The following is a 27,641-nucleotide window of genomic DNA, read 5'->3' as shown; positions in this document are numbered from 1 at the left end:
CCAGCGTGCCCCCCAAACACTGCCAGGGTGCCCCCAAACACCCCCAGGGTGCCCCTCAGGCACCCCCCCGGGCCCTGGGGGGCGCTCCCAAGCCACCCCACCCCCTCTTCCCCCCCCTCAGGGTCACCTCGGTGAACTTGTCGGCCACCATGTAGCGCACCCTCCAGGACTTGTCCTCGGCGGCCTGCCGCAGGGTGGGCATCACCAGGGCCTCCAGCTCCTCCTGGGGCAGCAGCTGGGCGATGCTGACGCAGGCCTCCACCGCCAGCAGCCGCACCGAGTCCTGCCCCGGGCGGCACGGCACCCCGTCAGCACCGCCCCGCCACGGCGGCACCCACCCGGCACAGCACGGGGCCCTCGGGGCCGGGACGGACCAGCAGGGGGCAGCAGGGAGCAGCAGGGAGCCCTAAAGAGCGGCAGGGAGCAGTAGGGGGCAGTAAAGATCCCTAGGGAGCAGCAGGGACCACTAGGGAGCAGTAGGGAGCAGTAGAGATCCCTAGGGAGCAGTAGGGACCACTAGGGAGCAGCAGGGAGCAGAAGGGACCCCTAGGGAGCAGTAGGGACCACGAGGGAGCAGCAGGGAGCAGTAGAGATTACTAGGGAGCAGTAGGGGAGCAGCAAGGACCAGTAGGGAGCAGTGGGGAGCAGCAGGGACCCACTAGGGAGCAGTAGAGACCAGTAGGGAGCAGCAGGGGACCACTAGGGAGCAGCAGGGAGCAGCAGAGACCAGCAGGGAGCAGTGGGGAGCAGCAGGGACTCCTAGGGAGCAGTAGAGACCAGTACGGAGCAGCAGGGAGCAGCAGGGACCACTAGGGAGCAGTAGGGAGCAGCAGGGACCCCTAGGGAGCAGTAGGGAGCAGCAAGGACCCCTAGGGAGCAGTAGGGAGCAGCAGGGACCCCTAGGGAGCAGTAGGGAGCAGCAGAGACCACTAGGGAGCAGCAGGGGAGCAGTAGGGAGCAGCAGGGGAGCAGTAAGGGGGCAGCAGGGAGCAGTAGGGAGCAGCAGAGACCCCTAAGGAGCAGTTGGGAGCAGCAGGGACCCCTAGGGAGCAGTAGGGAGCAGCAGAGACCACTAGGGAGCAGCAGGGAGCAGTAGGGAGCAGCAGGGAGCAGTAGGGGGCGGCAGAGACCACTAGGGAGCAGCAGAGACCCCTAAGGAGCAGTTGGGAGCAGCAGGGACCCCTAGGGAGCAGTAGGGGGTGGCAGAGATCACTAGGGGGCAGCAGGGACCCTTCCTGATTCCCCCAAACCCCCCTCCCAGTGCCCCCAAAGCCCCTCCCAGTCCCCCTCCCATCCCCTCCGCCGCCCCTCCCCGAGCCCTTCCCAGTTCCCCCCCTGCCCCCCGCGGCGACTCCCCGGGGCGGGCCGGGGCTGGGGGGTGACCTGCTCGTCGGAGGCGAGGCTGGAGAACATGGGGATGATCTCGCTCTTGACGTGCTCCAGCTCCAGCACCTTGGCGAACTCGCCCAGCTTGGAGGCGGCGGCGCGGCGCACCATCGGCGTGTCGTCCGAGCACAGCGTCCGGAAGTACCTGCCCCGGGGGGCCCCGCGGCTCAGACCCCCCCGGGGGGCACCGGCACTACCACCCCCCCGCGGCTCAGACCCCCCCCAGGGCACCGGCACTACCACCCCCCGCGGCTCAGACCCCCACAGGGCACCGGCACTACCACCCCCCGCGGCTCAGACCCCCCCGGGGGGCACCGGCACTACCACCCCCCCGCGGCTCAGACCCCCCCCCAGGGCACCGGCACTACCACCCCCCCCGCGGCTCAGACCCCCACAGGGGCACCGGCACTACCACCCCCCGCGGCTCAGACCCCCCCGGGGGGGCACCGGCACTACCACCCCCCCGCGGCTCAGACCCCCCCGGGGGGGCACCGGCACTACCACCCCCCCGCGGCTCAGACCCCTCCCAGGGCACCGGCACTACCACCCCCCGCGGCTCAGACCCCCCCGGGCACCGGCACTACCACCCCCCCGCGGCTCAGACCCCCCCAGGGGGGCACCGGCACTACCACCCCCCGCGGCTCAGACCCCCCACAGGGCAACGGGAGGCACCGGCCCCAGGGACCCCCTGCGGCTCAGACCCCCCGGGGGGCACAGGGGGGGAGCGGGAGGAGCTGGGGGAATGGGGAGGGGGACTAGGAGGGGAGTCAGGGCGGACAGGAGGGGGGGTCTGGTGGGGGGGGGACTGGGGGGGGACTCAGGGGGGATGGGAGGGGACTAGGGGGGGGACAGGAGGGGGGGACCTGCACCACAGCACCCATACCACCTCAGACCCAGCCCAGGGCACGGGGGGGGGGGTGATGGGGAGGGGCTGGGGGAGCACTGGGCAGGGCTGGGGGGAATGGGAGGGGGGGACTGGGAGGGGGGGACTGGCAGGAGGGGACTGCATCTGAACCGTCTCACAGCTCACTTTCATCTCCATAGAGCTCCCCCGAACCACCTCAGACACCACCTAGACCTTCTCAGACCCGCCTTAGATGCCCCCAAGCCTCCCCAGATCTCATCTAAACTTCCTCAGACTCCACCTAGACCTCCTCAGATGCACCTAGACCACACCTAGACCACACCTAGACCACATTACACCCCACCTAGACCTCCCCAGAGCCCGCCTAGACCTCCCTAGCTCTCCATAGATGCCACCAAGCCTCCCCAGATCTCACCTAGACCTCCTCAGATCCCATCTAGGCTTCCTCACACCCTGCCTAGATCTCCTCAGATGCCATCTAAACCTTCTCAGATCTCATCTAGGCCTCCCTAACCCTCCTTAGATGCCACCAAGCCTCCCCAAATCTCATCTAAACCTCCTCAGACCCCACCTAGACTTCCTCAGATCTCATCTAGATCTCCCTAACCCTCCTTAGATGCCCCCAAGCCTCCCCAGATCTCATCTAGACCTCCTCACACCCCACCTAGACCACCTTAGACCCTGCCTAGACCTCCTCAGACTCCACCTAGACCTCTCTAACCCTCCTCAGATGCCACCAAGCCTCCCCAGATCTCATCTAGACCTCCTCAGACCCCACCTAGACCTCCTTAGACCCAGCCTAGACCTCCTCAGACCCTGCCTAGATCTCCATAGATGCCACCCAGACCACCTTAGACACCCACCCAGACCCCCTCAGACCCCGCCTAGACCTCCTCGGCCCCCTCCAGACCCCCCCAGCCCCGCCCAGGGCACTCACTGCCGGAGCTCGGCCTTGACAGGGCTGGAGACGCGTGGGTAGCAGACGCTGAAGAGGCCACCTGAGCCTCCCCAGACCCCACCTAGACCCTCTCAGATAGCATCTAAACCTTCTCAGATCTCAGCTAGGGCCTCCCTAACCCTCCTTAGATGCCCCCAAGCCTCCCCAGATCTCATCTAAACCTTCCCAGACCCTGGCCAGACCTCCTCAGCTGCCACCTAGACCTCCTCAGACCCCACCTAGACCTCCTCAGATGCCACCTAAACCTTCTCAGATCTCATCTAGGCCTCCCTAACCCTCCTTAGAGGCCACCAAGCCTCCCCAGACCCCACCTATACCTCCTCAGATGCCACCTAGACCTTCTCAGATCTCATCCAGGCCTCCCTAACCCTCCTTAGAGGCCACCAAGCCTCCCCAGACCCCCACCTAGACCTCCTCAGATGCCACCTAGACCACCTTAGACTACACCTAGACCACCTTAGACCCCACCTAGACCCTCCCCAGAGCCCGCCTAGACCTCCCTAGCCCTCCATAGATGCCACCAAGCCTCCCCAGATCTCACCTAGACCTCCTCAGACCCCATCTAGGCCTCCTCACACCCTGCCTAGACTTTCTCAGATGCCATCCAAACCTTCTCAGATCTCATCTAGGTCTCCCTAACTCTCCTTAGATGCCACCAAGCCTCCCCCAGATCTCATCTAAACCTCCTCACACCCCACCTAGACCTCAGATCTCATCTAGGCCTCCCTAACCCTCCTTAGATGCCCCCAAGCCTCCCCAGATCTCATCTAGACCTCCTCACACCCCACCTAGACCTCCTCAGACTCCACCTCGACCTCCCTAACCCTCCTCAAATGCCCCCAAGCCTCCCCAGATCTCATCTAAACCTCCTCAGACCCTGCCTAGACCTCCATAGATGCCACCCAGACCACCTTAGACCCCACCCAGACCTCCTCAGACCCCACCTAGACCTCCATAGATGCCACCCAGACCACCTTAGACCCCACCCAGACCCCCTCAGACCCTGCCTAGACCTCCTCAGACCCTGCCTAGACCTCCTCAGACCCTGCCTAGATCTCTCTAACTCTCCTTAGATGCCCCCAAGCCTCCCCAGCTCTCATCTAAACTTTCTCAGACCCCACCTAGACCTCCATAGATGCCACCCACACACCCTCAGACCCCGCCTAGACCTCCCCAGACCCCCCCAGCCCCCCCCAGAAGCACTCACTGCCGGAGCTCGGCCTTGACGGGGCTGGAGACGCGGGGGTAGCAGACGCTGAAGAGGCCACCTGAGCCTCCCCAGACCCCACCTGAGCCTCCCCAGACCCCACCTAGACCCTCTCAGATAGCATCTAAACCTTCTCAGATCTCAGCTAGGCCTCCCTAACCCTCCTTAGGCACCAACAAGCTTCCCCAGATCTCATCTAAACCTTCCCAGACCCTGGCCAGACCTCCTCAGCTGCCACCTAGACCTCCTCAGACACCACCTAGACCTCCTCAGATCTCATCTAGGCCTCCCTAACCCTCCTTAGAGGCCACCAAGCCTCCCCAGATCTCATCTAAACCTCCTCAGACCCCACCTAGACCTTCTCAGATCTCATCTAGGCCTCCCTCACCCAGGGACCCCTGCGGCTCAGACCCCCGGGGGGCATGGGGGGGGAGCGGGAGGGGCTGGGGGAATGGGAGGGGACTAGGAGGGGAGTCAGGGTGGACAGGAGGGGGGTCTGGTGGGGAGGACTCAGGGGGGATGGGAGGGGACTAGGGGGGGGACAGGAGGGGGGGACCTGCACCACAGCAGCCATACCACCTCAGACCCAGCCCAGGGCACGGGGGGGGGTGATGGGGAGGGGCTGGGGGAGCACTGGGCGGGGCTGGGGGAATGGGAGGGGGGACTGGCAGGAGGGGACTGCACCTGAACCTCCTCACAGCTCACTTTCATCTCCATAGAGCTCACCCAAACCACCTCAGACACCACCTAGACCTTCTCAGAACCTTCTTAGATGCCACCAAGCCTCCCCAGATCTCATCTAAACCTCCTCAGATGCCACCCAGACCCCCTTAGACCCCATCTAGACCTCCTCAGACCCCACCTAGACCACACCTAGACCTCCCCAGAGCCCACCTAGACCTCCCCAGAGCCCACCTAGACCTCCCTAGCCCTCCATAGATGCCACCAAGCCTCCCCAGATCTCATCTAAACCTTCCCAGATCTCACCTAGACCTCCTCAGACCCCATCTAGGCTTCCTCACACCCTGCCTAGACCTCCTCAGATGCCATCTAAACCTTTTCAGATCTCATCTAGGCCTCCCTAACCCTTCTTAGATGCCCCCAAGCCTCCCCAGATCTCATCTAGACCTTCCCAGACCCCGCCTAGACCTCCTCAGACCCCACCTAGACCTCCTCAGACCCCACCTAGACCTCCCTAACCCTCCTTAGATGCCCCCAAGCCTCTGCAGATCTCATCTAAACCTCCCCAGACCTCGCCTAGAGCTCCCTAACCCTCCTCAGATGCCACCAAGCCTCCTCACACCCCACCTAGACCTCCTCAGACCCCACCTAGACTTCTTCAGATGCCATCTAAACCTTCTCAGATCTCATCTAGGCCTCCCTAACCCTCCTCAGATGCCCCCAGGCCTCCCCAGATCTCATCTAAACCTTCCCAGACCCCACCTAGACCTCCTCAGATGGCACCCAGACCCCCTCAGACCCCGCCTAGACCTCCTCAGCCCCCCCCAGGTGCCCCCCATGGCACTCACTGCCTGAGCTCGGCCTTGACAGGGCTGGAGACACGTGGGTAGCAGATGCTGAAGAGGCCACCTGAGCCTCCCCAGACCCCACCTAGACCTCCCTACCCCTGCATAGAGGACACCAAGCCTCCCCAGATCTCACCTAGACCTTCTCAGACCCCGCCTAGACCTCCTTAGACCTCGCCTAGACCACCTTAGACCCTGCCTAGATCTCCTCAGATGCCCCCAAGCCTCCCCAGACCTCATCTCAACCTCCCCAGACCCCACCTAGACCTCCTCAGATGCCACCCAGACCCCCTTAGACCCCAACCTAGACATCCTTAGACCCCACCTAGACCAACCCAGACCCCACCTAGACCACCCCAGATCTCATCTAGACCTCCCTAACCCTCCTCAGATGCCCCCAAGCCTCCCCAGATCTCATCTAAACCTCCTCAGACCCCACCTAGACCTCCTCAGATGCCACCTAGACCACCTTAGACTACACCTAGACCACCTTAGACCCCACCTAGACCTCCCCAGAGCCCACCTAGACCTCCCCAGAGCCCACCCAGACCTCCCTAGCCCTCCACAGATGCCACCAAGCCTCCCCAGATCTCATCTAAACCTCCTCAGACCGCACCCAAACCTCCTCAGACCCCGCCTAGACCTCCCCAGCCCCCCCCCCAGCCCCCTCCCATCAGCACTCACTGCCGGAGCTCGGCCTTGACGGGGCTGGAGACGCAGGGGTAGCAGACGCTGAAGAGGCCACCTGAGCCTCCCCAGACCCCACCTAGACCCTCCCAGATAGCATCTAAACCTTCTCAGATCTCATCTAGGCGTCCCTAACCCTCCTTAGACGCCAACAAGCCTCCCAAGATCTCATCTAAACCTTCTCAGACCCTGGCCAGACCTCCTCAGCTGCCACCTAGACCTCCTCAGATGCCATCTAAACCTTCTCAGATCTCATCTAGGCCTCCCTAACCCTCCCTAGAGGCCACCAAGCCTCCCCAGATCTCATCTAAACCTTCCCAGAGCCCACCTAGACCTCCTCAAACCCCACCTAGACCACCTTACACCCCACCTAGACCTCCTCAGACCCTGCCTAGACCTCCCTAACCCTCCTTAGATGCCCCCAAGCCTCTGCAGATCTCATCTAAACCTCCCCAGACCTCGCCTAGACCTCCCTAACCCTCCTTAGATGCCCCCAAGCCTCCCCAGATCTCATCTAAACCTTCCCAGACCCCACCTAGACCTCCTCAGATGGCACCCAGACCCCCCTTAGACCCCGCCTAGACCTCCTCAGCCCCCCCCAGGTGCCCCCCATGGCACTCACTGCCTGAGCTCGGCCTTGACAGGGCTGGAGACACGTGGGTAGCAGATGCTGAAGAGGCCACCTGAGCCTCCCCAGACCCCACCTGAGCCTCCCCAGACCCCACCTAGACCTCCCTAGCCCTGCATAGAGGATACCAGGCCTCCCCAGATCTCATCTAAATCTCCTCAGACCCCACAGAGACCTCCTCAGATGCCACACAGACTCCCTTAGACCCCACCCAGACCTCCTCAGACCCCACCCAGACCACCTTAGACCCCACCTAGACCTCCTCAGACCCCGCCTAGACCTCCCCAGAGCCCACCTAGACCTCCTCAGACCCCACCTAGACCTCCTCAGACCCCGCCTAGACCTCCATAAATGCCACCCAGACCACCTTAGACCCCACCTAGACCTCCCCAGACCCCGCCTAGACCTCCCCAGACCCCGCCTAGACCTCCCTAGCCCTCCACAGATGCCACCAAGCCTCCCCAGATCTCATCTAAACCTCCTCAGACCCCACCCAGACCTCCTCAGACCCCACCTAGACCTCCATAGATGCCACCCAGACCACCTTAGACCCCACCCACACCCCCTCAGACCCCACCTAGACCTCCTCAGACCCCGCCCAGACCTCCTCAGACCCCGCCCAGACCTCCATAGATGCCACCCAGACCACCTTAGACCCCACCCAGACCTCCTCAGACCCCACCCACACCCCCTCAGACCCCGCCTAGACCTCCCCAGCCCCCCCCCAGGAGCACTCACTGCCGGAGCTCGGCCTTGACGGGGCTGGAGACGCGTGGGTAGCAGACGCTGAAGAGGCCGCAGGCGGAGGTGCGGGAGGTGAACCAGTCGCCGCCGGCCAGGCGCTTGACCAGCGGCACGAAGTGCGCCTCCAGCTCGGCCGGGGCGTGCTCGTGCGACACCGCCCGCAGCGACTCCACCGCCTTGTCCCGCACCACCGTCTCCTCCACCGTCGCCAGGCTCTCCAGGGGCGGCTGCGGGGACAGGCGAGGCTCTCAGCGGCCGCCGGGGGGCGCCGCGGAGCCCACACCGGGGAGGGCGCCCCCGGGACGGCGGAGAGCTCCGCGCGAGCCGCCGGGGCCTCAGAGAGCTCCCCGGGAGGCGCCGGGGAGCCTCCAGGAGAGGCTCAAGGACCTCAAAGAGCTCCTGAGGAGCCTTGGGGAACCTCAAGGAGGTGCTGAGAAGCCTTGAGGAACCTCCAAGAGAGGCTCAAGGACCTCAGAGAGCTCCTGAGGAGCCTCAAGGACCTCAAAGAGCTCCTGAGGAGCCTTGAGGAACCTCAAGGAGGTGCTGAGGAGCCTTGAGGAACCTCAAGGAGAGGCTCAAGGACCTCAAAGAACTCCTGAGGAGCCTCAAGGAGAGCCTCAAGGACCTCAAAGAGCTCCTGAGGAGCCTTGAGGAACCTCAAGGAGGTGCTGAGGAGTCTTGAGGAACCTCCAAGAGAGGCTCAAAGACCTCAGAGAGCTCCTGAGAAGCCTTGAGGAACCTCAAGGAGGTGCTGAGGAGGCTTGAGGAACCTCCAAGAGAGGCTCAAGGACCTCAAAGAGCTCCTGAGAAGCCTTGGGGAACCTCAAGGAGAGGCTCAAGGACCTCAGAGAGCTCCTGAGGAGCCTTGAGGAACCTCAAGGAGGTGCTGAGGAGCCTTGAGGAACCTCCAAGAGAAGCTCAAGGACCTCAAAGAGCTCCTGAGAAGCCTTGGGGAACCTCAAGGAGAGGCTCAAAGACCTCAGAGAGCTCCTGAGGAGCCTTGAGGAACCTCAAGAAGGTGCTGAGGAGCCTTGAGGAACCTCCAAGAGAGGCTCAAAGACCTCAGAGAGCTCCTGAGGAGCCTTGAGGAACCTCAAGAAGGTGCTGAGGAGTCTTGAGGAACCTCCAAGAGAGGCTCAAAGACCTCAGAGAGCTCCTGAGGAGCCTTGAGGAACCTCACGGAGGTGCTGAGGAGCCTTGAGGAACCTCCAAGAGAGGCTCAAAGACCTCAGAGAGCTCCTGAGAAGCCTTGAGGAACCTCAAGGAGAGGCTCAAAGATCTCAGAGAACTCCTGAAAAGCCTCCTGAGGAACCTCAAGGAGGTGCTGAGGAGCCTTGAGGAACCTCCAAGAGAGACTCAAGGACCTCAAAGAGCTCCTGAGAAGCCTCAACGAGAGCCTCAAGGACCTCAGAGAGCTCCTGAGAAGCCTTGGGGAACCTCAAGGAGAGGCTCAAAGACCTCGGAAAGCTCCTGAGGAGCCTTGAGGAATCTCAAGGAGGTGCTGAGGAGCCTTGAGGAACCTCCAAGAGAGGCTCAAGCACCTCAAAGAGCTCCTGAGAAGCCTCAACGAGAGCCTCAAGGACCTCAGAGAGCTCCTGAGAAGCCTTGGGGAACCTCAAGGAGAGGCTCAAAGACCTCAGAGAGCTCCTCAGGAGCCTTGAGGAATCTCAAGGAGGTGCTGAGGAGCCTTGAGGAACCTCCAAGAGAGGCTCAAGGACCTCAGAGAGCTCCTGAGGAGCCTCAAGGAGAGCCTCAAGGACCTCAGAGAGCTCCTGAAGAGCCTCAAGGAGAGCCTCAAGGACCTCAGAGAGCTCCTGAGAAGCCTCAAGGAGAGCCTCAAGGACCTCAGAGAATTCCTGAGGAGCCTTGGGGAACCTCAAGGAGGTGCTGAGGAACCTCAATGAACCTCAAGGAAAGCATCAGGTACCTCAAAGAGCTCCTGAGGAGCCTTGAGGAACCTCAAGGAGATGCTGAGGAACCCCCAGGAGAGGCTCAAGGACCTCAGAGAGCTCCTCAGGAGCCTCCAGGAGCCTCCAAGAAAGCCTCAAGGAACTCAAAAGAGCTCCTCAGGAGCATCCAGGAGCCTCCAAGAGAGCCTGAAGAACCTCAAGGAGATGCTGAGGAGCCTCCAGGAGAGCCTCAAGGACCTCAAAAGCTCCTCAGGAGCCTTGAGGAACCTCAAGGAGAGCCTCAAGGACCTCAAAGATCTCCTCAGGAGCTTTGAGGAACCTCAAGGAGAGCCTCAAGAACCTCAGAGAGCTCCTGAGGAGCCTTGAGGAACCTCCAGGAGGTGCTGAGGACCCTCAAAGGAAGCCCTGAGGACCCTCAAGGAGCTCCTTAATGGCCTCCAACCTGCCCTGAGGAACCTCCCTGAGCTCCAAACTCTCCTTGGAGCCCTCCCAGGCCTTGTGGAGGAGGTCCCAGGCCCCCAGAAGGAGGCCCTGGCCCAGCCCAGCCCAGCCCAGCCCAGCTCCCTACCAGCAGGCAGTGGACAAACTCAGGTCCTCCAACCAGGGCGGTGAAGGTCCCCAGCTGCTCGGCCAGGGCCAGCAGGACCTCGTCCTCATCGTAGATGGTGTCTGCCAGAGGGGCACAGCCAGCTCAGCCCCAGCCCTGCCCCCTCCACCACACCCCCCTGCACCCCTGCCAGCCCAGCAGGACCTCCACAACCCCACCCACGACCTCCACAACCCCACCAGAGATCCTCCAGAACTCCACCCAGGACCCCCAGAATCCAGCCAGGACCTCCAGAACCCACCAGAGAACCTCCAGAACCCCACCCAGGACCTCCAGAACCCCACCCAGGACCTCCAGGATCCCATCAAGATCCCCTGAACTGCTCCACGATCCCACCCAGGACCCCTCCAGGATCCCACCCAGGACCCACTCAGAACCCCCTCCAGGATCCCACCCAGGACCCCTCCAGGATCCCACTCAGGACCTCTCCAGGATCCCACCCAGGACCCCTCCAGGATCCCTCCAGGATCCCACCCAGGACCTCTCCAGGATCCCACCCAGGACCCACTCAGAACCCCCTCCAGGATCCCACCAGGACACCTCCAGGATCCCACCCAGGACCCACCCAGGACCCCTCCAGGATCCCACTCAGGACCCCTCCAGGATCCCACCCAGGACCCCCTCCAGGATCCCTCCAGGATCCCACCCAGGACCCCCTCCAGGATCCCACCCAGGACCCCTCCAGGATCCCACTCTGAATCCCACCCAGGACCCCTCCAGGATGCCCACCAGGATCCCACCCAGGACCCCTTCCAGGATCCCACCCAGGACCCCCTCTAGGATCCCTCCAGGATTCCTCCAGGATCCCACCCAGGACCCCTCCAGGACCCCTCCAGGATCCCACTCTGAATCCCACCCAGGACCCCTTCAGGATCCCTCCAGGATCCCACCCAGGACCCCTCCAGGATGCCCACCAGGATCCCACCCAGGACCCCTTCCAGGATCCCTCCAGGACCCTACCCAGAAGCCTGCCAGGACCCCTCCAGGATCCCACCCAGGACCCCTCCAGAGGGCCCTGGAAACCACCGTAGGACCTCCAGAACCCATCCCAAGATCTCCAGAACCCAGCCCAGCTCCCCCCCAGTTCCCCCAAACCCCCTCAGTCCCCTCTTGTACCCCCTAGATCCCTTCCCAGTCCCCCCCAGCCCCATCCCACCCCCCTCAAACTCCCTCCCAGTACACCTCCAGTCCCCACCAGGCCCCTCCCAGTCCCTTCCCACTGCCCTCAAACCCCATCCCAGCCCCCCCAAGTCCCTGCCCAGTGCCCTCCCACTCCCCTTAAACCTTCTCCAGTCCCTCCCAGTCCCTCCCTAGTGCCCCCAAGCCCCTCCCAGTGCTTCCCAGTCCCCTCCCAGTACCCTTAAACCCCCTCCCAGTCCCTCCCTAGTGCCCCCAAGCCCCTCCCAGGGCCCTCCCAGTCCCTTTAAAACCCCTCGAGTCCCTCCCTAGTGCCCCCAAGCCCCTCCCAGGGCCCTCCCAGTCACCTTAAATCCTCTCCAGTCCCTCACAAGTGCCCCCAAGCTCCTCCCAGCCACCTTAAATCCCCTCGAGTCCCTCCCAGTCCCTCCCTAGTGCCCCCAAGTCCCCTCCCAGTGCCCTCCCAGTCACCTTAAACCTCCTCCCAGTCCCTCCCTAGTGCCCCCAAGCCCCTCCCAGTGCTTCCCAGTCCCCTCCCAGTCCCCTTAAACTCTCTCCAGTTCCTCCTTAGTGCTTCCCAGTCCCTCCCAGTCCCCTTAAATCCCCTCCAGTCCCTCCCAGTCCCTCCCCAGTGCCCCCCAAGCCCCTCCCAGGGCCTTCCCAGTACCGGTGAGGAAGGGCAGCAGCTCGCTGCGGGTCCTCTCCACGCCCAGGGCCAAGGCAATGGTTGAAAGCTTTTTGATGCTGTTCAGCCTCAGCTGCAGGGGAATGGGGATTGAGAGGGGGGGGAGGGGGCAAAAAGGGGTCACAGCTGCCCTGCCCCCACCCCCCGCCTCCCCCACGGGGCAAAGGAGACCCCGGGGGGGCAGGGGTAGAAATTAACCCTCCCAGGAGCATTAAAGCCTCCCCCCCCGGGCCCGACCCTACCCTCCGGGGGGGGGGGGGGGGGGGGGGGGGTGTCCTCAATTGGCGCCCCCCCCCCCCCCCAGGGGGCCATTCCGGGATCGCTCCGATTCCACACCCCCCATCCGCCCCAACCAATCGGGAGCCTCCTCTCACAGCCCGCAGAGCGGCGCCGGCAGAGAGGCGCAAGCCCATTGGCTCCGCTCCCCGTGCCGGCCCAGCCCCCCAGCGGCTTCAGCCAATGGCCGCCCTCCCTCCCGCTCCCATCGGCCGCTGCGCTTCGGGGCTGGGGGAGAGCGGGACGGCAACGCGCTGCCCGGCCGCCAGGGGGCGCCGCGAGGAGGGAGGAGGAGGAAGGGAAGCGCTGTCCCTTAAACACCCCCCCCCCCCCCCCGCGCCCTGCCCAATCCAGAAGCCCCTTACAGAATGAATGGGGGGCGGCCGCCAATCGGAGCGCTCCTTTCATCCATCGCCACCGCCGCGGGGATGAGGCTTCCCTCTTGCCCACACACCCCCCCCCCCCCCCCGCCTTCCAGCGCTACGTAACGCCGTTCCCCATTGGGGGGGGGGCGATGAGGCCCGCACCAATCACAGCGTCGCTCTCATCGCGGTGCAGCGGCGGCCGCCAGGAGCGGTAGCGAAGGGCCGGCGCTGGGCGATGGCGGCCGGGCCTGCAGCGCCTCGGGCCGGGCCTAAAGAGGGCTGAGGCCTGACCCCGGGGAAGCGCAGCCGGACTTCCACACCCCACCCCCCCCGTAGGAGCGGTACCTGCACGTCCTCATTGCGCAGCTCGTCGATGAGGACGGCAATAGGATAAAGCGAATCGTCCCCGTCCGCCGCCGCCATCTTCGCTGCCGCCGCTGCTGCTGCCGCCGCCGCCCCGGCTCTGAGGGGCCGCACGGGGCCACCCGCGCCGCTCTCGCAAGGGTTTCCCGAGCGCTCATTGGTTGACAGCGCCCCGAGGCCCGCCCCCCCGCCTCTTTTCATTGGGCCGAGCGCGTCCCCGAGCACAGCCCCCTTGCGGCGGGCTGAATCCCGCCCCTGCCGCCGCGTCATTGGGCGGCGCGAATGATTGACAGGGAGGGGGCGGGGGTGCGGAGGTTGCTGGGCGACGAGGCGCCGCCGGTCCGGGGGATGGGGACGGACTGGAAGCAACCGGGAACGGCCGGGACCCCTCCCCCCCGCCACACCGGGAGCTGCTGGGGCATACTGGGACCAGACTGGGAGCTGCTGGGGCATACTGGGACCAGACTGGCACCAGACTGGGAGCTGCTGGGTCATACTGGGACCAGACTGGCACCAGACTGGGAGCTGCTGGGTCATACTGGGACCAGACTGGGACCAGACTGGGAGCTGCTGGGTCATACTGGGACCAGACTGGGAGCTGCTGGGTCATACTGGGAGCAGACTGGGACCAGACTGGGAGCTGTTGGGGCATACTGGGAGCAGACTGGGAGCTGCTGGGGCATACTGGGACCAGACTGGGGACAAACTGGTCCATACTGGATCATACTGGGACACCCCCCCTCCGAAGCTGAGCTGGGACCCACTGGGTCATCCCCCCCCCCCAATGGTTCCCTCCCAGTCCAACCAGTACAAACCAGTAAGAGTCGCACCGAGCAGCCAGAGCTTTACTGGGAGGCACTGGGAGGCCTGGAGCTGACTGGTCCAGACCGGAAGGCACTGGGAGGCTCCGGCCAGCACCTCTGGGGGGCAATTGGGACAAACTGGGAGGCACTGGGCCATACTGGTTTGAACTGGGATGGACTGGAAAGAGGCTCAGGCGCCGTTTGGAGGCACTGGGAGGGACTGGTTGGCACTGGGAGGGACTGGGAGGGCACTGGGAGGGACTGGGAGGCACTGGGATGGACTGGTTGGCACTGGGAGGGTAACTGGGCCATACTGGTTTGAACTGGGGTGCACTGGGAGGGACCTCAGAGCCCCTTTGGGGGCACTGGGATGGACTGGGAGAGACTGGGATGGACTGGGGGGGAACTGGGCCATACTGGTTTGAACTGGGCCATACTGGGATGGACCGGGGGGGGCACTGGGATGGCCTGGGGGGTTCCTGTGCCGTACTGGTTTGAACTGGGCCATACTGGGATGGACCGGGGGGGGGGCACCGGGATGGCCTGGGGGGTTACTAGGCCATACTGGTTTGAACTGGGCCATACTGGAATGGACTTGGGGGGCACTGGGATGCCTGGGGGTGCCCGTCCAGCACTGGTGGGAGCCGGTGGGTGCCGGTGGGTGCCAGTAGGAGCCAGTGGGTGCCGGTGGGTGCCAGTAGTTGTCAGTAGGAGCCAGTGGGTGCTGGTGGGTGCCGACGGGTGCCGGTAGGTGTCGGAGGGAGCCGGTGGGTGCCGGTGGGGCCTAGATGCGCCCTGCCTGCTTGAGGCCCTCCAGCAGGGCAGGGACGTCCTGCACCTTCTGCCCCCCGCCCCGGGCCGGGGGCTCCTCCAGCTTCAGGATCTTCAGCCTGGGGGGGTCCGGGGGGGTGCCCCCCAGCTCTGCCGCTGGGATCACCTCCAGGGGCTTCTTCTTGGCCTTCTGCAGGGGGGAGCAACTGGGAGTTAACTGGGAGCTTACTGGGAGGGGAGAAACGGTAGGACCCCCAAGCCCACTCAAATCCCTTCCCAGTGCCTCCCAGTCCATCACAGTGCCCCCAGATCCCCTCCCAGTCCCCTCCAATCCCTCCCAATCCGCTCCCAGTGTCTCCAAATCCCCTCCCAGACTCCTCCAATCCCCTCCCAGTCCCCTCCAATCCCTTCCAGTCCATCCCAGTGCCCCCAGATCCCCTCCCAGTCCATCCCAATCCCCTCCCAGTCCATCCCAGTGTCCCCAAACCCCCTCCCAGTCCCCCCCCAACTCCCCCCCAGCCCCTCCCAGTCCCCCCCAACTCCCCCCCAGCCCCTCCCAGTCCCCCCCCAACCCCCTCCCAGTGCCCCCCAGCATGGCTCACCATGATGTTGGGCAGGGTGGCGTATCTGGGCTCGTTGAGCCTGAGGTCTGCAGTCAGCACGGCAGGGAGGCGCAACCGAAGCTTCTCCAGGCCTCCATCCACCTCCCTCTCCACCAGCACCGCCCCGGACTCCAGCTCCAGCCGGGAGGCAAAGGTCCCCTGCGCACCAGTAAGGCACTGGGAGTCTCCCAGTATGGACTGGGAAGCCTCCCAGCAACTCCCAGACACCCCAAGCCCCTCTCCCACTCCATCCCAGTAGCTCCCAGCAACTCCCAGTGACCCCAAGCCCCTCTCCCACTCCATCCCAGTAGCTCCCAGCAACTCCCAGTGACCCCAAGCCCCTCTCCCACTCCATCCCAGTACATCCCAGTAACTCCCAGCAACTCCCAGTGACCCCAAGCCCCTCTCCCACTCCATCCCAGTAGCTCCCAGTGCCCCCCAAGGCTCTCTCCCAGGAACCCCCAGTAACCGTCCCCCATCCATTCCCGCCCTCTGCACCATCCCCATCCCAACATGCACTGGGAGCCTCCCACTAAGTCTTGGGGTGCTCCCAGTTCCAAACTGGAATCCCCTGACTGACGACCAGAACCTCCCAGGACCAACTGCAGCCCCTCCCAGGAAGCGCCGCCCCTTCCCCAGCCCACGCCGCGCCTCCACGGGGCCGGGGGGATAAATCCCATGAGCCACCGGGGCAGGTGAGGGGAATATATCCCATCATCCCCCGCGCTCGCGGCGCTGGGGGGGCAGGTACAACCCATCATGCAATGCGGCAGGGACTATATCCCATCGGCCCCTGCGGCAGGGCGGGCAGACGCTACTCGCCGCTGTGACGGGGCGGGCATATCCCATCGTGCCCCGCGCCACGGAGGTGGGGGGGGGGGAGTGTATATCCCATCACGCCCCGCGGCCGAGCCTCACCTGCGGCCAGTCCAACATGGCGGCCAGCATCTGCCCGGTCTGGTTGCAGTCGTCGTCGATCGCCTACGGAACACAGGGCACAGGGGCGGGGGGAGTGGGCACCTAGAGGCCACCCAGAGGGCGCACCCCCCCTGCTCCACCCCCCCCCCCGGGCACCCTAGAGGGGACCAGGAACCGACAGCGAGCCCATGGGGTGCTGTGGGGAGGGCTACAGAGGGACCTATAGGGCTCCATGGGGGCTCTACAGGGATCCGCAGTGTCCCATAAGGCTCTGCGGGGCTCCTGCGGGGCTCAACAGGGCTGCACAGGGCTTTGAGGGGCGCTAGAGCGGCTTGTGGGGCTCAGGAGGGGCTCTCTGGGGCTCAGGAGGGGCTCTATAGCGCTACATAGGAAGCCACAGGGGCTCTATGGGGCTCAGGAGGGGCTCTATGGGGCTCCATAGGAAGTCACAGGGCTCTATGGGGCTCAGGAGGGGCTCTATGGGGCTCAGGAGGAGCTCTATGGGGCTCAGGAGGGGCTCTATGGGGCTCCATAGGTAGTCACAGGGGCTCTATGGGGCTCAGGAGGGGCTCTATGGGGCTCCATAGGAAGTCACAGGGGCTCTATGGGGCTCAGGAGGGCCTCTATGGGGCTCAGGAAGGGCTCTATGGGGCTCAGGAGGGGCTCTGTGGGGCTCTATGGGGCTCAGGAAGGGCTCTATGGGGCTCAGGAGGGGCTCTGTGGGGCTCTATGGGGCTCAGGAGGGCCTCTATGGGGCTCCATAGGAAGTCACAGGGGCTCTATGGGGCTCAGGAGGGCCTCTATGGGGCTCCATAGGAAGCCACAGGGTCTCTATGGGGCTCAGGAAGGGCTCTATGGGGCTCAGGAGGGGCTCTGTGGGGCTCTATGGGGCTCAGGAGGGCCTCTATGGGGCTCCATAGGAAGTCACAGGGGCTCTATGGGGCTCAGGAGGGCCTCTATGGGGCTCCATAGGTAGTCACAGGGTCTCTATGGGGCTCAGGAGGGTCTCTATGGGGCTCCATAGGAAGTCACAGGGGCTTTATGGGGCTCAGGAGGGGCTCTGTGGGGCTCCATAGGAAGTCACAGGGGCTCTATGGGGCTCAGGAGGGGCTCTATGGGGCTCCTTAGGAAGCCACACGGTCTGTATGGGGCTCAGGAGGGTCTCTATGGGGCTCCATAGGTAGTCACAGGGTCTCTATGGGGCTCAGGAGGGGCTCTATGGGGCTCCATAGGAAGCCACAGGGTCTGTATGGGGCTTAGGAGGGGCTCTGTGGGGCTCAGGAGGGGCTCTGTGGGGCTCCATAGGAAGTCACAGGGGCTCTATGGGGCTCCATAGGAAGTCACAGGGGCTCTATGGGGCTCAGGAGGGGCTCTGTGGGGCTCCATAGGAAGTCACAGGGTCTCTATGGGGCTCAGGAGGGGCTCTATGGGGCTCAGGAGGGTCTCTATGGGGCTCCATAGGAAGCCACAGGGTCTGTATGGGGCTCAGGAGGGGCTCTGTGGGGCTCCATAGGAAGCCACAGGGTCTGTATGGGGCTCAGGGGGGGCTCTGTGGGGCTCCATAGGAAGTCACAGGGGCTCTATGGGGCTCAGGAGGGGCTCTGTGGGGCTCCATAGGAAGTCACAGGGTCTGTATGGGGCTCAGGGGGGGCTCTGTGGGGCTCCATAGGAAGCCACAGGGTCTCTATGGGGCTCAGGAGGGGCTCTGTGGGGCTCCATAGGAAGTCACAGGGGCTTTATGGGGCTCAGGAGAAGCTCTATGGGGCTCAGGAGGGGCTCTGTGGGGCTCCATAGGTAGTCACAGGGTCTGTATGGGGCTCAGGAGGGGCTCGGAGGGGCTCAGGAGGGGCTCTATGGGGCTCCATAGGAAGTCACAGGGGCTCTATGGGGGCCCGCAGAGCGCCCCCTGGCGGGGCGGTCGCTCACCTGCTTGCCCAGCAGCAGGAGCTGCGGCTGCAGCCTGCCTGCCAGCGCCGCCAGCGCCGTGGCCACCTCCCGCGGCCCCACGGCCTGCCCCTCCCCCACCTCCAGCAGCACCGCCCGGTCGGCCCCCACCGCCAGCGCCGTCCGCAGCGTCTCCTGCAGCACACAGCCCGACGCTGAGCCCCCTAGAGAGGGCCTGAGCCCCCCAGAGAGGGCCTGAGCCCCCCAGAGAGGACCCCCAGCCCCCCAGAGAGGACCCCCAGCCCCCTAGAGAGGACCCCAACCCTTCCATAGAGGGCCTGAGCCCCCTAGAGAGGACCTCAAGCCCCCTATAGAAGACCCCCAACCCCCTAGAGAGCATCCCCAACCCCCTATAGAGGACCCCCAACCCCTAGAGAGGACCTCAAACCCCCTATAGAAGACCCCCAACCCCCTAGAGAGGACCCCAACTCTTCTATAGAGGACCTCCAACCCTCTATAGATGATCTGAGCCCCCTAGAGAGGATCCCCAACCCCCTAGAGAGGATCCCCAACCCCCTAGAGAGGACACCCAACCCTTCTATAGAGGACCTGACCCCACTAGAAATGACCCCCCAACCCCCTATAGAAGACCCCAAGTCCTCTACAGAGGACCCCCAACCCCCTACAGAAGACCCCCAGCCCCCTAGAGAGGACCCCCAGCCCCCTATAGAAGACCCCAAGCCCCCTATAGATGACCCCCAACCCCCTATAGAAGACCTGAGCCCCCTATAGAGGACCCCCAACCCCCTAGAGAGGGCCTGAGCCCCCTAGAGAGGACCCCTAACCCCCTACAGAACACCCCCAACCCCCCAGAGAGGACTCCCAACCCTCTATAGAGGATCTGAATCCTCTATAGAGGATGCCCAACCCTTCTATAGAGGATCTGAGCCCCCCTATAGATGACTCCCAATCCCCTACAGAGGACCCCAGCCCCCTAGAGATGACCCCCAACCCCCTACAGAGGATCTGAACCCCATATGGAGGACCCCCAGCCCCCTATAGAGAACCCAAGTCCTTCTATAGAGGACCTGAGCCCCCTATAGATGACCCCCAATCCCCTATAGAAGACCCCAGGCCCCTATAGAAGATCCCCAACCCCCCTATAGATGACTCCCAAACCCCTATAGAAGACCCCAAGCCCTCTATGGAGGACCTGAGCCCCCTATTGAGGACCTCCAACCCCCTATGGAGGACCCCAACCCCCCTGTAAGAGACCCCAAACCCCTCTGTAGAGAGCCTGAATCCCCTACAAGGGACCCTAACCCCCTACAGCAAACCCTCAACCCCCTATAGGGGGCCCCCCAACCCCTGTAGAGAGGACCTGAGCCCTCTATAGGTGCCCCAAACCTCTACAGGGGACCACTATAGGGGACACAACCCCTACAGGAGACCCCAATTGCCCCCAGCAGCCCCCCCCCCAGTAGCTCCCAGGACCCCCAGTAGCTCCCAGTCCCTCCCAGTATCCCCCAAAATGGACCCAAGCATGCAGGAGGTAACCCCAGGGGGGGCACCAAGGACTTTGGGGGGGGGGGGCTCTGAAGTCTGGGGGGGGGGCCCAGCCCTTTGGGGGGGTCCTAAACATGGGGAGGGGACTCAAAGGGGTCAGGACAGGGGTCCCAGTGCCCCCCAGTGGCTCCCAGTCCCTCCCAGTATCCCCCAAAATGGACCCAAGCATGCAGGAGATGACCCCAGGGAGGACACCAAGGACTTTGGGGGGAGGGGGGGTTTGAACTCGGGGGGGGGGCCCAGCCCTTTGGGGGGGTCCTAAACATGGGGAGGGGTCCCAGGGTTTGGGGAGGGGGTGTCCCAACCTGGCTGGCTTTGGTGCCCACACTGACAGCAATGACCTCGCTGGCTGCCCCCTTCTCCTTCAGCCTCACAGCCTCCTCCAGGGCGATCTCACAGAAGGGGTTCAGGGAGTGCTTCACCCCCTGGGTCTGGACCCCTCCCCCCCCCCCGCGGCCACCCGCACCTGGGGGGGGCACAGAAAGTTAGGGGGGGTTTGGGGACACACACACAACACACCCCCAGGCTCCATAGAGCGCCCCCCCCCACACCACCTCCCCCCAGGGAAGGATTTGGGGGGGGGGGCTGGGGGAGGTCTCGGGGGTCAGAGACAGACCAGGGTGGGAGGGCCTAGGGTCTGGGGGGGGGCACCAGGGGCCTGGGGAGGGTCCTAGGGTCTTGAGAAAGGCCCAGAGGTCTGCAGGGGTCCCAGGATCTTAAGGGGGGTCCCAGGCTCTTGAGTCCCAGAGGCCTGGGGGGGGTCTCAGGGTCTTAGGGAGGGTCCCACAGGTCCTGGGGGTCCCGGGGGCCTGGGGGGGTCCTAGGGTCTTGAGAAAGGCCCAGAGGTCTGCAGGGGTCCCAGGCTCTTGAGGAGAGTCCCAGAGGCCTGGGGGGGGTCTCAGGGTCTTAGGGAGGGTCCCACAGGTCCTGGGGGTGCCAGGGGCCTGGAGGAAGGCCCAGAGGTCTGCGGGGGTCCCAGGGTCTTAAGGGGGGGTCCCAGGCTCTTGAGTCCCAGAGGCCTGGAGGGGTCTCAGAGTCTTAGGGAGGGTCCCACAGGTCCTGGGGGTCCCAGGGTCTTGTGGAAGGCCCACAGGTCTGCAGGGGTCCCAGGGTCTTAAGGGGGGTCCCAGAGGCCTGGGGGGGGGTCGCAGGGTCTTAGGGAGGGTCCCACAGGTCCAGGGGGTCCCAGGGGCCTGGAGGGGTCCCAGGTTCTTGAGTCCCAGAGGCCTGGGGGGGTCTCAGGGAGGGTCCCACAGGTCTTGGGGGTCCCAGGGGCCTGGGGGGGGCCCAGGCCCTGCGCGTGCCCCAGGCCCCTGCGGGTGCCCCAAGGCCCAGGGGTTAAGGCTACTCTGGGGTCAGCCCTGCCGGGGGGAGGAAGAGCTCCCGGGCAGGGGTCCCGCGGGCCCGGGGGTGACGCAGGGGCCGGGGGAGGTCCCCGGGGGCGCCCCCGCCCGGCGCCGGCCGCACCTTCACGGCGTAGTCAATGACCCTCTTCACCCCCACCAGCACCCGCAGCGCCGCCATGACCGCCAGCCGCGCACGCTGCGTCACCGCGTCACCGCGTCACCGCGTCACGCACGCTGCGTCGCGCCCCGCGCCCCCGTCCGTCCCCGCCCGCCTCAGTTGCACACGGCCCGCCGCGGCTCAGGCCGCGCCTCCTGATCCAGCGGGTCACGCCCCCTCGGTGGTAAGCCCCCGCCTCCTCGTGGGGGTTTGGCCAATAGGCATCAGAGGGGGCGTGGCTAAGGGGGACACGCTGCCAGCCGCTGGGGGCCGAAGGGGGCCCAAGCGGGAGGGGGTTGGGAGCGCTGGGAGCGACTGGGGGCGACTGGGAGGGCACTGGGGTGAACTGGGCCATACTGGGAGGGCACTGGGCCATACTGGGAGGGCACTGGAGGGCACTGGGCTGAACTGGGCCATACTGGAGGGCACTGGGCCATACTGGGAGGGCACTGGGAGGGCACTGGGCTGAACTGGGCCATACTGGAAGGGCACTGGGCCACACTGGGAGGGCACTGGGCTGAACTGGGCCATACTGGGAGGGCACTGGGAGGGCACTGGGCTGAACTGGGCCATACTGGGAGGGCACTGGGCCGTACTGGGAGGGCACTGGGCTGAACTGGGCCATACTGGGAGGGCACTGGGAGGGCACTGGGCTGAACTGGGCCATACTGGGAGGGCACTGGGAGGGCACTGGGCTGAACTGGGCCATACTGGGAGGGCACTGGGCCATACTGGGAGGGCACTGGGAGGGCACTGGGCTGAACTGGGCCATACTTGGAAGGGCACTGGGCCACACTGGGAGGGCACTGGGGCTGAACTGGGCCATACTGGGAGGGCACTGGGAGGGCACTGGGCTGAACTGGGCCATACTGGGAGGGCACTGGGAGGGCACTGGGGTGAACTGGGCCATACTGGGAGGGCACTGGGCTGAACTGGGCCATACTGGAAGGGCACTGGGCCACACTGGGAGGGCACTGGGCTGAACTGGGCCATACTGGGAGGGCACTGGGCCATACTGGGAGGGCACTGGGAGGGCACTGGGGTGAACTGGGCTATACTGGGAGGGGCACTGGGGTGAACTGGGCCATACTGGGAGGGGCACTGGGGTGAACTGGGCTATACTGGGAGGGCACTGGGAGGGCACTGGGGTGAACTGGGCCATACTGGGAGGGCACTGGGAGGGCACTGGGGTGAACTGGGCCATACTGGGAGGGCACTGGGCTATACTGGTAGGGCACTGGGCTGAACTGGTCCATACTGGGAGGGCACTGGGGTGAACTGGGCTATACTGGGAGGGCACTGGGCTGAACTGGGCCATACTGGGAGGGCACTGGGCTGAACTGGGCTATACTGGGAGGGCACTGGGGTGAACTGGGCCATACTGGGAGGCACTGGGAGGGCACTGGGAGGGCACTGGGGTGAACTAGGAGCCACTGGGGGGCTTCCTCTTCTCTCTCCTGTCCCCCCCCCCTCCCTCCCCCCCCCAGCCCAAACCAGTATAAACCAGTCCAAACCAGTATAAAACAGCATTTTATTACCATGAAAGCAGCACAAACCCCGAGGCGGGGGGGGGGGGGGAAATAAATAGGGGGGGCAGGTCCCGTGGGGGGGGTCCCAAGGGGGGGGGAGGGGAAGAGATTGGGGGAGGGTTGGGGAGGGAATTTGGGGGGGCGGGTGGTCCCGGGGGGGGTGCAAGGGTGATGGGGGGAGGGGGGGGGCTGTGTCCCTGGCGCTTCGGGGGGGGGGGGGGGGTCCCCGGGGGGGGGGTCCCGGGGGGGGGTCCCGGGGGGGGTTCCCGGGGGGGCGTCAGGTCCGGCAGCAGAAGCCGCAGCCGCGGTTCCGGCAGCAGCCGCAGCAGAAGGAGCAGAGAGGGGAAGTGCGACCCGTGGCGGCGGCGGCGGAGCAGGAGCAGCTGCGGAGAGCGGCAGGGGCATGGGCTGGGAGCCGCGGGGAGGGGCGGGGAGGGGGCTGGGGGCACTGGGAGGCACTGGGGAGGGGCTGGGAGGCACTGGAGAGGGGCTGGGAGGGATCTGGGGGGGCACTGGGATGGACTGGGAGGGACTGGGGAGGGAGGTTGGGGGCACTGGGATGGACTGGGAGGGACTGGGGAGGGGGTCTGGGAGGGATTGGGAGGGGACTGGGAAGGACTGGGAGGCACTGGAGGGGACTGGGAGGCAACTGGAGGGGACTGGGAGGGGTGGTGGTTGGTGGGGCACTGGGATGGACTGGGAGGGACTGGGGAGGGGTCTGGGAAGGACTGGGAGGCACTGGGGAGGGGCTAGGGAGGGGTCTGGGGGCACTGGGAGGGACTGGGAGGCACTGGGATGGGACTGGGAGAGATGGTTGGGGGCACTGGGATGGACTGGGAGGAACTGGGTTGGGGCTGGGGAGGGGTCTGGGAGGGATTGGGAGGGACTGGGAGGCACTGGAGGGGACTGGGAGGGGGGTTGGGGGCACTGGGATGGACTGGGAGGAACTGGGAAGGGGCTGGGAGGGATTGGGAGGGGACTGGGAAGGACTGGGAGGCACTGGGGAGGGGCTAGGGAGGGGTGTGGGGGGCACTGGGAGGGACTGGGAGGCACTGGAGGGGAGTGGGAGGGGGGGTTGGTGTCACTGGGATGGACTGGGAGGGACTGGGAGGGGGGTTGGGGTCACTGGGATGGACTGGGAGGGACTGGGGAGGGGGTCTGGGAAGGACTGGGGGGCACTGGGAGGGGGGTCTGGGTCTTACTGGTCCATACTGGGAGGCACTGGGAGCCACTCACCTGCCTGCCCCCCCCCCCGACGGCCCTGGGGGCTCCTGGGGCTGAGCCTCAACTGGCAGCAGAGCCTGGGGGAGGGGCACCGGGATCAGACCCCCCCCAAAGCAGAGACCCCCCCAAACCAGAGCCCCCAAACCAGTGACCCCCCAAACCAGACCTCCCCAAACCAGTGACCCCCCCCAACCCAGTGACCCCCAAACCAGACCCCCCCAAACCAGTGACCCCCAAACCAGAACCCCCAAAAACAGACCCCCCCCAAACCAGACCCCCCCCAAACGAGTGACCCCCAAACCAGACCCCCCCAAACCAGACCCCCAAACCAGAGCCCCCCCAAACCAGAGCCCCCCCAAACCAGAGACCCCCAAACCAGAGACCCCCAAACCAGACCCCCCCCAAACCAGAGCCCCCCAAACCAGAGACCCCCAAACCAGAGCCCCCCAAACCAGTGACCCCCCAAACCAGACCCCCCCAAACCAGAGACCCCCAAACCAGAGCCCCCCAAACCAGACCCCCCCCAAACCAGTGACCCCCAAACCAGTGACCCCAAACCAGAGCCCCCCAAACCAGAGACCCCCAAACCAGAGCCCCCCAAACCAGACCCCCCCAAACCAGTGACCCCCAAACCAGACCCCCCCCAAACCAGACCCCCCCAAACGAGTGACCCCCAAACCAGACCCCCCAAACCAGACCCCCCAAACCAGTGACCCCCAAACCAGACCCCCCCAAACCAGAGCCCCCCAAACCAGACCCCCAAACGAGTGACCCCCCAAACCAGACCCCCCCCAAACCAGACCCCCCCCAAACCAGTGACCCCAAACCAGACCCCCCCCAAACCAGACCCCCCCCAAACCAGTGACCCCCAAACCAGAGCCCCCCCAAACCAGAAACCCCCCCAAACCAGTGACCCCCAAACCAGTGACCCCAAACCAGACCCCCCCAAACCAGTGACCCCCAAACCAGTGTCCCCCCTAACCAGACCCCCCCCAAACCAGAACCCCCCCCAAACCAGTGACCCCCCAAACCAGTGACCCCAAACCGGAGCCCCCCAAGCCAGACCCCCCCCAAACCAGTGACCCCAAACCGGAGCCCCCCCAAGCCAGACCCCCCCAAACCAGACCCCCCCAAACCAGACCCCCCCCTCACCTTCCCTGCCCCCCCCCCAGCCCCGGGGGGGCTCCAGCGACGTCCGGGAGGGGTCCAAAGCCTGGGGGGGGGGGGGGGGGGGGGCAAAGGAATTGGGGGGGTGGACGAGGTCTCGGGGACCGTTTTTTGGGGACCCCCCCCAATTTTTGGGGTCCCTTTGAGCCCCCCCTCAATTTTCGGTCCCTTTTTTGGGGGGTGGTCCTGAACGCCCCTCTGCCCCCCCCCCCAATTTTTGGGGTCACTTTGAGCCCCCCACCCTATTTAGGTCCCTTTTGGGGGGGGGGTCCTGAACCACCTCTCTGTGTGTCCCCCCCCCGATTTTTGGGGTCCCCTTTAGAGCCCCCCCCAATGTTGGGTCGCTTTTAGGGGGGTCCTGGGTCCCCCTTCTACCATCCCCCTATTTTGGGGTCCCTCTGACCCGCCCCCCCACTTTTGATTCCCTTTTTTGGGGGGGGGGTCCGAGACACCCCCCTCTGCCCCCCCCTATTTTGGGGTCCCCTTCGTCATCCCCCTCCCACTTTTGGGTCCCTTTCTGGGGGGGGTCCCGAACCCCCCTCTCTGCCCCCCCCCTAATTTTTGGGGTCCCTTTGAGCCCCCCCCACATTTTAGGTCCCTTTTATGGGGGGGGGGTCCTGAACGCCCCTCTGCCCCCCCCCAATTTTTGGGGTCCCCTTTGCCCTCCCCCCCAACTTTTGGGGTCCCTTTTTCCTCCCCCCCCCCCACTTTGGGTCCCATTTTGGGGGAGGTCCTGAACCCCCCTCTGCCCCCCCCCGATTTTTGGGGTCCCCTTAGAGCCCCCCCCCCCCAATTTTGGGTCCCTTTCAGGGGGGTCCTGGACCCCCCCTCTGCCCCCCCCCCCCCCATTTTGGGGGTCCACTTTGCCCCTCCCCCTTTTAGCTCCCATTTTTGGGGAGGGGTCCCCGGTGCCCCCCCCCCTTTTCCCCCCTCCCCCCCCCCCCCAATACCTCTGCCCCCGGCGCCAGCAGCAGCAGCAGCAGCAGCAGGAGGGCCCGCGGGGTGACGTCACCGATGACGTCACGGATGACGTCGCTGCCTCTCATGCCGGCGGGGTCGGGGGTTGAGTTTTTTGGGGGGGGGGGTCCCGGCTTCGGCCCCGGTTTTATTGCCCCCCCCGGGCGGGAAGCTCCTCCCCCCCTCCCCTCCCCCTGCCCCCCTAAGCCCCTCCCCCCTGCCCTCCCCCCCCCCCCCCTTGACCCTGATTTGGGTGGAAAAAGGTCAAGTTTGGGACTGCTTCCTGGAAGGGGAAAGGGAAAGGGGGGGGGGCGGGGGGGGGGAGGGGCAGTTCAGGGCCTCCCAGTGCCCCCCCAGTGCCCCCGTCCCAGTGCCCTCTCCCAGTGCCCCCCCCAGTGCCCCCTCCCAGTGCCCTCTCCCAGTGCCCCCCCAGTGCCCCCTCCCAGTGCCCTCTCCCAGTGCCCCCCAGTGCCCCCTCCCCAGTGCCCTCTCCCAGTGCCCCCCAGTGCCCCCTCCCAGTGCCCTCTCCCAGTGCCCCCCAGTGCCCCCTCCCAGTGCCCTCTCCCAGTGCCCCCCAGTGCCCCCTCCCAGTGCCCCCTCCCAGTGCCCCCCAGTGTCCCCCCCAGTGCCCCCTCCCAGTGCCCTCTCCCAGTGCCCCCCCAGTGCCCCCTCCCAGTGCCCCCCTCCCAGTACCCCCTCCCCAGTGCCCCCCCAGTGCCCTCTCCCAGTGCCCCCCCAGTGCCCCCTCCCAGTGCCCTCTCCCAGTGCCCCCCCAGTGCCCCCCTCCCAGTGCCCCCCTCCCAGTGCCCCCCAGTGTCCCCCCCAGTGCCCCCTCCCAGTGCCCTCTCCCAGTGCCCCCCAGTGCCCCCTCCCAGTGCCCACCTCCCAGTACCCTCTCCCAGTGCCCCCCAGTGCCCTCTCCCAGTGCCCCCCAGTGCCCCCTCCCAGTGCCCCCTCCCAGTACCCCCCTCCCAGTGCCCTCTCCCAGTGCCTCCCAGTGCCTCCTCCCCAGTGCCCTCTCCCAGTGCCCCCCCAGTGCCCCCTCCCAGTGCCCCCCCAGTGCCTCCTCTCAGTGCCCCCCAGTGCCCCCCAGTACCCCCCTCCCAGTGCCCCCCAGTGCCTCCTCCCAGTGCCCCCCCAGTGCCCCCCAGTGCCCCCCCCAGTGCCTCCTCCCAGTGCCCCCTCCCAGTGCCCTCTCCCAGTGCCCCCCAGTGCCCCCCAGTGCCTCCTCCCAGTGCCCCCCAGTGCCCCCTCCCAGTGCCCCCCCAGTGCCCCCCTTCCAGTGCCCCCCAGTGACCCCCAGACCCCCTCCCAGTACCTCTCAGTCCCCCTCCCCGTCCCCCCCCCCCTCCAGCTGGCACTGGGCGATACTG

The 27,641-nt window shown here is 65.5% G+C and overlaps 2 protein-coding genes and 1 long non-coding RNA gene across 3 annotated transcripts; all 3 read right to left on the bottom strand.

The window, feature by feature from the left end:
* Positions 1-127: 127 nt before the first annotated feature.
* On the bottom strand, positions 128-13,470 carry LOC137461639 (serine/threonine-protein phosphatase 2A 65 kDa regulatory subunit A alpha isoform; the record flags this gene model as incomplete). The annotated part of the gene is made up of 6 exons (XM_068171321.1): positions 13,327-13,470; positions 12,323-12,413; positions 10,480-10,580; positions 7,996-8,228; positions 1,384-1,531; positions 128-283 (listed from the first exon to the last, which is right to left on the bottom strand). Coding segments are annotated over exons 1-6 (807 nt in total), but the record flags the coding sequence as incomplete, so codon positions are not given.
* Positions 13,471-14,171: 701 nt separating this feature from the next.
* On the bottom strand, positions 14,172-21,437 carry ETFB (electron transfer flavoprotein subunit beta). The gene is made up of 6 exons (XM_068171320.1): positions 21,304-21,437; positions 20,194-20,327; positions 18,365-18,517; positions 16,439-16,501; positions 15,521-15,679; positions 14,172-15,108 (listed from the first exon to the last, which is right to left on the bottom strand). Exons 1-6 carry the CDS (start codon positions 21,410-21,412, stop codon positions 14,932-14,934), a joined length of 795 nt encoding a protein of 264 aa, XP_068027421.1. The 5' UTR covers positions 21,413-21,437; the 3' UTR covers positions 14,172-14,931.
* A 2,728-nt stretch (positions 21,438-24,165) lies between these two features.
* LOC137461640 (uncharacterized) lies at positions 24,166-26,386 on the bottom strand. The gene is made up of 3 exons (XR_010993440.1): positions 26,262-26,386; positions 25,297-25,357; positions 24,166-24,221 (listed from the first exon to the last, which is right to left on the bottom strand). It is a non-coding gene; the product is annotated as an uncharacterized lncRNA (long non-coding RNA).
* Positions 26,387-27,641: the final 1,255 nt, after the last annotated feature.

This window comes from Melanerpes formicivorus, unplaced genomic scaffold, assembly GCF_026170545.1.
Source record: "Melanerpes formicivorus ecotype bairdi unplaced genomic scaffold, bMelFor1.0.p_v2 SCAF_2761, whole genome shotgun sequence".
NCBI classification, from domain to species: Eukaryota; Metazoa; Chordata; class Aves; order Piciformes; family Picidae; genus Melanerpes; species Melanerpes formicivorus.
Note: the sequence above shows the minus strand (reverse complement) of the source record. Positions and strands in the feature narration are given on the sequence as shown.

Coding starts and splice junctions, on each gene's coding strand:
- ETFB (XM_068171320.1), bottom strand. CDS start 21,412: ATGGCGGCGCTGCGGGTGCTGGTGGGGGTGAAGAGGGTCATTGACTAC. Junction 20,328..21,303: donor GGACCTCCCCCGGCCCCTGC/GTCACCCCCGGG, acceptor GGGGGGGGGGAG/GGGTCCAGACCCAGGGGGTG. Junction 16,502..18,364: donor TCCTGCTGCTGGGCAAGCAG/GTGAGCGACCGC, acceptor TGTGTTCCGTAG/GCGATCGACGACGACTGCAA.